We start from the raw sequence: 13,002 nt of genomic DNA, 5'->3' as shown, positions 1-13,002 counted from the left end.
TGTGACCTGCCACTGGTGAGACCTGCCGCTGGTGAGACCTGCCACTGGTGTGACCTGCCACTGGTTTGACCTGCCACTGGTGAGACCTGCCACTGGTGTGAACTCTCCACTATTGTGACCTGCCACTGGTGTGACCTCTCCACTATTGTGACCTGCCACTGGTGTGACCTCTCCACTATTGTGACCTGCCACTGGTGTGACCTCTCCATTATTGTGACCTGCCACTGGTGTGACTTACCACTGGTGTGACCTGCCACTGTTGTGACCTGCCACTGGTGTGACTTACCACTGGTGTGACCTGCCACTGTTGTGACCTCTCCACTATTGTGACCTGCCATTGGTGTGACCTGCCACTGTTGTGACCTGCCATTGTTGTGTCCTGCCACTGTTGTGACCTGCCACTGTTGTGACCTGCCACTGTTGTGACCTGCCACTGGTGTGACCTGCCACTGTTGTGACCTGCCACTGGTGTGACCTGCCACTGTTGTGACCTGCCACTGGTGTGACCTGCCACTGGTGTGCCCTGCCACTAGTGTGACCTGCCACTGTTGTGACCTCTCCACTATTGTGACCTGCCACTGGTGTGACTTACCACTGGTGTGACCTGCAACTGTTGTGACCTGCCACTGTTGTGACCTGCCACTGGTGTGCCCTGCCACTAGTGTGACCTGCCACTGTTGTGACCTCTCCACTATTGTGACCTGCCACTGGTGTGACCTGCCACTGGTGTGACCTCTCCACTATTGTGACCTGCCACTGGTGTGACCTGCCACTGGTGTGACCTGCCACTGGTGTGACCTGCCACTGTTGCAAGAATCTGGTATCCCAACAGGTTACGAGGTGTTGCTTGGGACCCCACAACATTGTCTATTTAATCAGCAACTGTAAATCCCAGCCGTGAAACATCTCAAAGATCTTTGTCTCTAAAGACCTTTGATACATTGGGTATAGGTAAGACCTTTGACGACTTAGGTAAGACCTTTGTCTACATAGGTAAGACCTTTGACGACTTAGGTAAGACCTTTGACGACTTAGGTAAGACCTTTGACTACTTAGGTAAGTCCTTTGACGACTTAGGTAAGACCTTTGACGACTTAGGTAAGACCTTTGACTACTTAGGTAAGACCTTTGACTACTTAGGTAAGACCTTTGACGACTTAGGTAAGACCTTTGACGACTTAGGTAAGACCTTTGACTACTAAGGTAAGACCTTTGACGACTTAGGTAAGACCTTTGACTACTTAGGTAAGACCTTTGACTACTAAGGTAAGACCTTTGACGACTTAGGTAAGACCTTTGACGACTTAGGTAAGACCTTTGACTACTTAGGTAAGACCTTTGTCTACATAGGTAAGACCTTTGACTACTTAGGTAAGACCTTTGACTACTTAGGTAAGACCTTTGACGACTTAGGTAAGACCTTTGACTACTTAGGTAAGACCTTTGACTACTTAGGTAAGACCTTTGACTACTTAAGTAAGACTTTTGACTACTTAGGTAAGACCTTTGTCTACTTAGGTAAGACCTTTGACTACTTAGATAAGACCTTTGATACATTAGGTGTAGTAAGGTCTATGACTACTTAGTTCAGAATGCTGATGAGGGCAAACTGGAAGAAATCTCAAGCCCGCTGGGAGGAATCCTTCTCTCCGGAACTACGAAACGCTTCGGAAGAATTGGCTAAGGATCAAAGCTCTATTGAAACTGCAAAAATTTCCATGATCAACGACGCAAGAAAACGATGAGGAAACTTTGCCTGTGTTTTGCGATGGAGGAACTCATCCCTTCGCAAGTTGACAATAAAATACCAAACATTTCTATTTGTGTCACTGAAATGAAAGGAAATTTAGGCTGGATTCAAATTCCTGCATAAACTTATGAAGTTTATGCAGGAATATCTACAAATATCTACAAATATCCAGCCGACTACTTATCAAGAAGAATTATATTAAAGATATTAAATAAAGCCAAATTTACATGGCTGGGCATTGTTAGTTAGTGATAGCTGGCCGGAATACACGCTGCAAGGTATTGTAATGTCTTGCACCGACCCGTGGCGATAGACTGCCTCGGGAGTCTTGCACCGACCCGTGGCGATAGACTGCCTCGGTAGTCTTTCTACGACCCAAGGCGATAGACTGCCACGGTAGTCTTGCAACGACCCGAGGCGATAGACTGCCACGGTAGTCTTGCAACGACCCGTGGCGATAGACTGCCTCGGTAGTCTTGCAACGACCCGAGGCGATAGACTGCCACGGTAGTCTTGCAACGACCCGAGGCGATAGACTGCCATCGTTCCCCATCTTTATCGAGACTAATTAGGACTAATCACCAATTGTTTCTCTTCATCCTGAAGAGCGGAACTTAATATTTTCTTCCCAGGAGTTCTAAACTACTGGGTGACTCGCCCAGTGTGTCACCTACAGTGTCACCTACAGTGTCACCTACAGTGTCACCTACAGTGTCACCTACAGTGTCACCTACAGTGTCTCCTACAGTGTCACCACAGTGTCACCTACAGTGTCACCTACAGTGTCACCTACAGTGTCTCCTACAGTCTCTCCTACAGTGTCTCCTACAGTGTCACCTACAGTGTCACAACAGTGTTACCTACAGTGTCACCTACAGTGTCACCTACAGTGTCACCTACAGTGTCTCCTACAGTGTCACCACAGTGTCACCTACAGTGTCACCACAGTGTCACCACAGTGTTACTTACAGTGTCACCTACAGTGTCACCTACAGTGTCACCTACAGTGTCACCTACAGTGTCACCTACAGTGTCACCACAGTGTCTCCTACAGTGTCACCTACAGTGTCACCACAGTGTCACCTACAGTGTCACCTACAGTGTCACCTACAGTGTCACCTACAGTGTCACCACAGTGTCACCTACAGTGTCACCACAGTGTTACTTACAGTGTCACCTACAGTGTCACCTACAGTGTCACCACAGTGTCACCTGCAGTGTCACCTACAGTGTCACCTACAGTGCCACCACAGTGTCACCTACAGTGTCACCACAGTGTCACCTACAGTGTCACCACAGTGTCTCCTACAGTGTCACCTACTGTGTCACCTACAGTGTCACCACAGTGTCACCTACAGTGTCACCTACAGTGTCACCTACAGTGTCACCACAGTGTCACCTGCAGTGTCACCACAGTGTCTCCTACAGTGTCACCTACAGTGTCACCTACAGTGTCACCACAGTGTCACCTACAGTGTCACCTACAGTGTCACCACAGTGTCACCTACAGTGTCACCTACAGTGTCACCACAGTGTCTCCTACAGTGTCACCTACAGTGTCACCACAGTGTCACCTACAGTGTCACCTACAGTGTCACCTACAGTGTCACCACAGTGTTACTTACAGTGTCACCTACAGTGTCACCTACAGTGTCACCACAGTGTCACCTACAGTGTCACCTACAGTGTCACCACAGTGTCACCTACAGTGTCACCACAGTGTCACCTACAGTGTCACCTACAGTGTCACCTACAGTGTCACCTACAGTGCCACCACAGTGTCACCTACAGTGTCACCACAGTGTCACCTACAGTGTCACCTACAGTGTCACCTACAGTGTCACCTACAGTGTCACCACAGTGTCACCACAGTGTCACCTACAGTGTCACCACAGTGTCACCTACAGTGTCACCACAGTGTCACCTACAGTGTCACCACAGTGTTACTTACAGTGTCACCTACAGTGTCACCTACAGTGTCACCACAGTGTCACCTACAGTGTCACCATAGTGTCACCTACAGTGTCACCACAGTGTGACCTACAGTGTCACCACAGTGTTACTTACAGTGTCACTTACAGTGTCACCTACAGTGTCAGCTACAGTGTCATCTACAGTGTCACCTACAGTGTCACCTACAGTGTCACCTACAGTGTCACATACAGTGTCACCTACAGTGTCACCTACAGTGCCTCCTGCAGTGTCATCTACAGTGTCACCAACAGTGTCTCCTACAGTGTCATCTACAGTGTCATCCACAGTGTCACCTACAGTGTCACCTACAGTGTCACCTACAGTGTCATCTACAGTGTCACCTATAATGTCTCCTACAGTGTCATCTACAGTGTCACCTACAGTGTCACCTACAGTGCCTCCTTTAGTGTCACCTACAGTGTCTCCTACAGTGTCACCTACAGTGTCTCCTACAGTGTCATCTACAGTGTCATCCACAGTGTCACCTACAGTGTCACCTACAGTGTCACCTACAGTGTCACCTACAGTGCCTCCTACAGAGTCACCTACAGTGTCTCCTGCAGTGTCACCTACAGTGCCACCTACAGTGTCACCTACAGTGTCACCTACAGTGTCTCCTACAGTGTCACCTACAGTGTCTCCTACAGTGCCACCTACAGTGTCACCTACAGTGTCACATACAGTATCACCTACAGTGTCACCTACAGTGTCACCTACAGTGTCACCTACAGTGTTACCTACAGTGTCACCTTGTAACACTGTAAAGTGTTTGGTTTAGTTTATTTAAAATATATATAGTACATGAGTCACAGACAGGGATTTGGAAGGGCGCCAGGTTGTCGGCCTGAGATCTCACACCTCAAAGCGTTAATGACCCCAAGTGACCTGAGGTCAGATCATGCGAATTTCACCTTACTTCTACTAATCTCATAATTGGATCCTGGTAGCCTTCAAACATGCCGACGTTTAAGGAGTGGCTTGGTAGAGAGCTGGAGGCTATCTACTTGTGGGCGGAGTTAGCTACTAGGTTCCCCCAATAAATACTCGGAGAACTATCGATTCGAGAGGATTAAGAAAAGAACAGCAGACGAGCCAGCAGAGCAGAGAAGACGTCCCAATCAGGGAGGCTGTCGGCCGGCAGGGCGAGACAATCTCTGTCAATCAACAGACCCCCCCCCCCCCCCTCTATCCAGCTATAGGCGGAGACACTTGGTGAGTTGAGCAGTAAGGTGACTTGGTCGTGTTTTACAAGTGTTGTGTGATGATCAGGGGCAGTCAGTTGTAGTGTTCTTAAATTCTTGGAGGATGACTCACTTTGAATATTAATCTTTAACATTTTAATTGGATTGCTTAAGTTATGATACTTATCATGAAAAATATAGTTGTTGAATTTATTATTTAAATGGACTTTATTTTGTTCCCTGAGATTTTGAGTGGAGGTGAGAAAGCCTCTGTGGTTACTGGTTTCATGGTTTAGAATGAGTACATGGTTGGAGTTGATACATGGTACAGAGGGAACATACGAATAATGACCTTGATAACATCTTTTGAGAATTTTGTGATACAGACAAGTTCCATTCCTTGTCTTGTATGTAATGATCATGAATGGATGGTGGCAGCATTTCGTCTTCTACTATCTACTCTTCTACTTCTACTATCTACTCTTCTAATTCTACCTATCTACTCCTCTCCCTCCACCCCACTGCTGCCACCATTGTAACGGGGGGTGGGGGAAATAGCTCTATCTTGTCCATTATTCCACCCCCCAGTTAGCTAACTATTCTAGAGCACTCCCAGAGTTCCTAAGGCAACCTCTCTCGTTCAACACCTTGTAACCTAGGTATTTGACTACCTAGGTACTAAGACTACAAGGCGTCGTAACTGGATCAGCTACCCGAAACTCTAGAGAGAACTCTAGAATACATTTCACTGCCACAAACGTATAAGAGAAAACGAAAGGGAAGAAATGAATAGTGAAGTAATTAGTGAGGGTTTGGGGTGAGAGGTAGAGAGGTGGGAGGAGCGAGGAGGGTCATTAGCTGAAAGTGAGAGTTTAGAGAGGGGTGGAGGGAGAGGAGTAGATAGGTAGAAGTAGAAGAGTAGATAGTAGAAGAAGAAGAGTAGATAGTAGACGAAATGCTGCCACCATCCATTCATGATCATTACATACAAGACAAGGAATGGAACTTGTCTGTATCACAAAATTCTCAAAAGATGTTATCAAGGTCATTATTCGTATGTTCCCTCTGTACCATGTATCAACTCCAACCATGTACTCATTCTAAACCATGAAACCAGTAACCACAGAGGCTTTCTCACCTCCACTCAAAATCTCAGGGAACAAAATAAGGTCCATTTAAATAATAAATTCAACAACTATATTTTTCATGATAAGTATCATAACTTAAGCAATCCAATTAAAATGTTAAAGATTAATATTCAAAGTGAGTCATCCTCCAAGAATTTGAGAACACTACAACTGACTGCCCCTGATCATCACACAACACTTGTAAAACACGACCAAGTCACCTTACTGCTCAACTCACCAAGTGTCTCCGCCTATAGCTGGATAGAGGGGGGGGGGGGTCTGTAGCTTGACAGAGACTGTCTCGCCCTGCCGGCCGACAGCCTCCCTGCTTGGGACGTCTTCTCTGCTCCGCTGGCTCGTCTGCTGTTCTTTTCTTAATCCTCTCGAATCGATAGTTCTCCGAGTATTTATTGGGGGAACCTAGTAGCTAACTCCGCCCACAAGTAGATAGCCTCCTGCTCTCTACCAAGCCACTCCTTAAACGTCGGCATGTTTGAAGGCTACCAGGATCCAATTATGAGATTAGTAGAAGGTGAAATTCGCATGATCTGACCTCAGGTCACTTGGGGTCATTAACGCTTTGAGGTGTGAGATCTCAGGCCGACAACCTGGTGCCCTTCCAAATCCCTGTCTGTGACTCATGTACTATATATATTTTAAATAAACTAAACCAAACACTTGACAGTGTTACAACCTACAGTGTCACCTACAGTGTCTCCTACAGTGTCACCTACAGTGTCACCTACAGTGTCACATACAGTGTCTCCTACAGTGTCACCTACAGTGTCACATACAGTGTCTCCTACAGTGTCACATACAGTGTCACCTACAGTGTCACCTACAGTGTCACATACATTGTCGCCTACAGTGTCACCTACAGTGTCACCTACAGTGTCACCTACAGTGCCACCTACAGTGTCACCTACAGTGCCACCTACAGTGCCACCTACAGTTTCTCCTACAGTGTCACATACAGTGTCTCCTACAGTGTCACATACAGTGTCACCTACAGTTTCACCTACAGTGTCACCTACAGTGCCACCTACAGTGTCACCTACAGTGTCTCCTACAGTTTCTCCTACAGTGTCACCTACAGTGTCACCTACAGTGTCACCTACAGTTTCTCCTACAGTGTCACCTACAGTGTCACCTACAGTGTCACCTACAGTGTCACCTACAGTGTCACAGTGTCACCTACAGTGTCACCTACAGTGTCACCTACAGTGTCACTTACAGTGTCACCTACAGTGTCACCTACAGTGTCTTCTACAGTGCCACCTACAGTGTCTCCTACAGTGTCACCTACAGTGTCACCTACAGTGTCACCTACAGTGTCACCTACAGTGTCACCTACAGTGTCACCTACGTGAACAAAATTACAACACGGGTGATCTGTTGTCGTATGTGCAGTCAAACATTCCTAAGCTAACGCTTGAGCGAAAAGGCATTTAAATCAAATAATTCAAACTGTCAATAATGGGTTTGGAGAATTTTTTTTAGATGCGTCATGAGGAACTGTAAAACCTTCCTAATTAGATTGATTCTGTCAGCATTTCGATCCCAAAACGGCAAAACATTAGCTCTTGTATCGTCCGGAATAGCTGACACATTGCTACCAGGTGGAAAACAGCTACTTTGGCTATTAAATTGCTATTGAGCATGCAATTCATTGAAACTCCCACGTGCAACATTTCCAAAGCATCCAAAGCAATGCATGGGAAAAGCATTGCACATATGTAAACTTATTGTTTGGGATGAATGCACAACGGCTCACAAATAATTGCTCGAGGCTCTTGATCGATCATTGTAAGATTTGCGTGGAAACATCAGACCATTTGGGAACGCATTAATATTGCTTGCAGGAGATTTCAGGCAAATATCACCTGTAATTCCTCGATCGACACCAGCGGACGAAATAAATGTATGCCTGAAATACTATTGTTTGTGGCGCCACGTAAAGACGTTAAAATTAACTAGAAATATGGGTGTCCAGCAGCAAAACGATCCATCAGCTGGGATATTCTCACATCAATTTCTGGAAATTAAGAACGGAAACGTGCCAGTTAATCTGACCTCAAGACGAGTTTCATTGCCTCATAACTTCTACAATTTAGTAACGTCAAAAGAAGAATTTTTTGAAAAAAGTATTTTCCAATATTCAAATTAATTATGAGAACACGATTGGCTGAGTGAATGAGCTCTTCTTGCAGCCAAGAACAAAGACATCTACGAACTTAACAATATTGTTCAATCTAACATTCAAAGCGAGGCTGTCACATACAAGTCCGTCGACACTGTTGAGGAAGCAGATGAAGCGGTTAATTATACAACAGAATTTTTTATTTCACTCGATCTGCCAGGGATACCATCACACGTACCGCAATTGAAAATCGGCTTGCTAATTATCATGTTGCAAAATATCAACCACCAAAACTTTGCAACGCCACGCACCTTGCAGCAAAAAAAATTAATCAGCAACGTCGTAGAAGCAACAATATTGACAGGTCCTTTGAAAAGTGAAGATGTCCTCATTCCTTGCATTCCTATGATTCCAACAGATATGCCAATTCAATTTAAGAGATTGTAATTTCCAATTCGATTAAATTGTAATTTCCAATTCGATTACCGTTTGGAATTACCATCAACAAAGCTCAGGGCCAATCTTTAGAATTGTGTAGTATATATCTAGAGACGGATTACTTCTCACTTGGACAATTATATGTTGCGTGTTCTAGAGTCGGCAAACCAGACAATCTCTATATCTCCACAGACAATGAAAAAGCAAAAATATTGTATACCCACAAGCATTGTGAAATTAAACATATTATAAACGTGCGCTCTCTCATTTCTCTCTTCTTTCCAGACTGAGCCACAGCAACGCATGGCGGGTACAGCTAGTCTATCTATATCAATATAAATGAAAATGTTCGTTTGTTCAAAATCACTAATCTCCTAATCTTCATGCCCGAATGCTTTGAAATTTTCACACAACGTTCCATTTGCATCCGAGCGGGTTTTTATATACATACTATATAGATGTCACGTCGGTGACGGGAAACAGACATTTTTTTTAAAAAGCTGTGTTTTTCGTGTTTTTTTCATGTGAGGGAAATCTTCGAAACCTCTTTATCGATTGCTTTGATATTTTGACACAACTTTGCATTCGAATAGACGCGTGTTTTTTATATACCTACTATATACATGCCTCACCTGTGACAGGAAAAACATGCTTTTTTGAAAAACAGCGCCATCTGTAGGACGTAAGAGCAACACACACTGTAATCTCCCAGAGTTCTTCACCGATTGCTTTGAAATTTTGACACAATGTTCCATTCGAATACGTGCATGTTTTATATACATGCTATGTAAATGCCACACTTGTGACAGTTAAAAACATGCATTTTTTTTAAACAGCGCCATCTGTTGTATGTAACAGCAACACATGCTATACTTAATATGTTACGATTCCATTTCCATGTTTCTGATTGCATTGATAAATTGAATTTTTCATAGATTTCGATATATTTCCATTTTGATTTCATTATTTTATGTAACATTGTGTTGGAATTGAGCTGTGTTCTTTACCATACCATTCATTCAGTAAGTATATGCAAAGATGCCACACACCTGTGACAGGTAAAAACATTCTTTTAAGAAACCGCGCCATCTGTTGCACGTAAGAGCAATACACACTATACTAATTATGTTAGAATTCCGTTTCAGTGTTTCCAATTGCATTGACAAATTAAATTTTCATATGTTGACCAGACCACACACTAGAAGTTGAAGGGACGACGACGTTTCGGTTGTTGTAGTAATGACCTCTAGCTAATAATTCCTACTAACTTGTGGATTACAACACCTCCTTCAACAGCCTCCTTCAACAGCCACCATCAACAGCCTCCTTCAACAGCCACCTTCAACAGCCTCCTTCAACAGCCACCTTCAACAGCCTCCTTCAACAGCTACCATCAACAGCCTTAGCAACAGCAACCATCAACAGGGGTAGGAATCTCCGTTGCTCTGGAGGCCAGGATCACGTTAGCTCAGAGCAACGATGGGACATTGACAACATTCACCAGGCTGGACAGCCTGGGTTTTGTCTGGGTCATGGAGGATCTATGACCTAGCAACCATGGGACACGAAGACAAGAGAGGTGATGCTGCCAATTGTGGAGGAGGCCAGTGAAACATTGTGTGATCATTGTAAGCCATTATGTCAACAGTACAGGGCAAGATGTTAAATTATAATTAACTTGTTACTAAGGATGAAGAACCTTAGATATATATGTGTTGTGTATATATTAATGACTAGTGTCATTTCTGTTTAAGTGCCAGCATTCTGGTCAATGTAATTTTATGGTTATGTTTGTATGTAATTATATGTCAGCAGTTTAGGTAAATGTGCATTGTTGGAGATGGGAAAAATTATTACAGACTATTTTACCTGTGCTATGATGTGAATATAATGTATATGTTGGAGAAGTGTTGTGAGTCATGTCGAGGAAAATTTTAATTTATTTCATCGGGTGTATGATGAACTTATTGAATGATTTTTTAGTTGTACACATATGGTGGGTGCATCCTCCAGGTCCTTGCACTAATGGAACCATTGCAATGATGCATACGGGGACATATGCGTGTTTAAGGAGGGGAGTGGTGTTGTAATCCACAAGTTAGTAGGAATTATTAGCTAGAGGATCATTACTACAACACTTAACGAATGATGATTGGAAGTACATGTAAGTAGACAGACTATGGATTACATATCTAAGAAAGGTCAATGGATTAAGACCGAAGCTGTTTAGCCAAATTAATAATTCCTGGAAAGAGGAATTATTCTTCGTCAGGCTTCTAGGATCAAGGTTACCGCTCTAGGGATAAGGTTAATCGGATTATACCTTCCTTGAGAGGCGGGGTGAAATGTTTGAGGCCATGGCTGACTGGAGTCAGTCTTGTTGTGGGAGTTGAACTGGCAAGTCCTCCGAGGTCTCCGTTTGTGGCAGCAGCGACAGCTATGCGAGAGCCTGTTGTGATCTTAGTGACCAAGTTCAGTCTGCTGTATGTGAGTATTGAATGAAAGACTAAACGGGTGTGGAGCATTGTAGTAATCATTCCGTATTAGGGACTTAGGCGGAAGTTACGAGTGTGGGTGGTGATCGCGGAGGTCAAGTGGTCTATGGGTATTGGAAGTGTATTGACCTAATAGAGTATGTTAATATGTATTTATTTGTCAGAGTCTATTCTTTGTAATTAAATGACAAAACCCGACGGCCTTTAAATACCTTCCATTTGTTCATTCATTGTGTTCCAGTACAAACCGAGTGGTACGCCTCAAGGGTCTGGTGTGTGTAGGAGTATAGGTGGTAGTAACGGTTGCTGAGGCAAGGTGTTATGTGTTGTGTAATCGCTGTGTTCGGAATGAACCGGGGTTCAGCATCACAACATATTTGGTGGCAGCGCAAACAGGTTTTGGAACACTTTGAGAGATGAAGGAAGTGTGGTTCTGGTTTAGTTGGTGAGGGAATGTTCGGGAAATGGTAGACGTCGGGTTGTGGTGAGAATGGTGGTTACTAGACGGAGGAAAGAAGGGTCAGGTGAGACCAGGTCAGAGGAGTTAGTTAATTAAAGGGACAAGGCCATTGTGGGGCACATGTAGGGTTTATTTATTTATTTCCAGATTCCCGCAACGAGAGACGGCTAAGATGCAAGTGTGGATCACTGAAGCATCGGGATCCAAAACAAGTGCACGGCTCGTATTGTGGATTATACAGAGTGGCGAGGGAAACTAGCGCGGGTGAATGTGGGCCATGTGCGGCCAGGTGCGGGCCAAATGGTGTGCGGGCCAAGCGATGGGTGGGCCAAGCGAAGCGCACCTTGGAGCTTGTTTTATATCGTCGGTATGGTGGCAATAGTGAGAAACCGTTGCTAAGGTGAAATTAAGCGTGAAAACTACGTAATTTAAAGTTAATTAAATTTCATGTAACGTGTAAATCGAATATTTTAAGGATAATGAAATATTACCTAAAGTACTGTGCGAGTTCCGGCGTTGTCAGGTGTAGATACAGAAAATAGGCGCAGTGAATTATGGACGCCTTGGCATAGCGAGCGACGCATAATTTGCCGTCTGGGGTTCGACGTCTCGAGTACCCTGGAGAGGGCCATGGAGATTTTTTTGTGGGTGCAGGTAGCATTATGGAGAGTATTACCTCGGGACACAGGGAGCGTGTCCCGGTGGTGGGGGTGTGTGACGCCGAGTGTAGTGCATGGTTGTGTATTGGCGTTTGGACGCCGAGTGTAGTGCATGGTTGTATATTGGCGTTTGTACGCCGGGGTGTGTAGTGTAATGCATGTGTAGTGGCTTATTAAACGCCAGCGTAATGCATAGTATTTACTGTAGTGAAATGTGCATGTTTTGACTGTTGATATTATGGATGTAGTATAGTGCATGACATTGTTGGCATTGTAGCGCCAAGGTGTAGCATGTGTAGCATAACTGGTTGTTGTAACACTGGGTGTATTGTAGACATTAGCGTTGAAGTATGTTAACGCAGATGGTAGTGTGTGGCGGGTGGCCACTACACAAGAAATTATGCCTGACGAGTGTTGGTCAGGTAATTAACGGATTACCAGAGAAAAGGGAGTGTGTGTGGCGTCTGGTTACTTATTGGTGGTGTTATTGGTGGTGACGTCTCGTGGTGTTTTGATGCGCTCTGGCGCAAGGCATATGCCTGTGGTGGTAATGGTGTTGGGGGACGCGTGTGTTGTGTTGATGGCGTTGGGGACGCCGGGTGTTGTGTTGAGGGCGTTGGGGACGCCGGGTGTTGTGTTGAGGGCGTTTGGGACGCCGTGTGTTGTGTTGAGGGCGTTGGGGACGCCGTGTGTTGTGTTGAGGGCGTTGGGGACGCCGTGTGTTGTGTTGAGGGCGTTGGGGACGCCGTGTGTTGTGTTGAGGGCGTTGGGGACGCCG

The 13,002-nt window shown here is 44.9% G+C and overlaps 1 protein-coding gene across 1 annotated transcript in view; it reads right to left on the bottom strand.

Annotated features, from left to right (window-relative positions):
* The window catches only part of LOC138368944 (mucin-2-like), a 145,615-nt gene that overhangs the window by 102,746 nt on the left and 29,867 nt on the right, over window positions 1–13,002 (bottom strand). The window contains exon 5 of the mRNA XM_069331669.1: window positions 3,795–4,389. Within this exon, the coding sequence (XP_069187770.1) occupies window positions 3,795–4,389 (595 nt within the window). The remainder of the gene's footprint in view (window positions 1–3,794; window positions 4,390–13,002) is intronic.

This window comes from Procambarus clarkii, chromosome 26, assembly GCF_040958095.1.
Source record: "Procambarus clarkii isolate CNS0578487 chromosome 26, FALCON_Pclarkii_2.0, whole genome shotgun sequence".
Lineage (NCBI taxonomy): Eukaryota > Metazoa > Arthropoda > Malacostraca > Decapoda > Cambaridae > Procambarus > Procambarus clarkii.
Note: the sequence above shows the minus strand (reverse complement) of the source record. Positions and strands in the feature narration are given on the sequence as shown.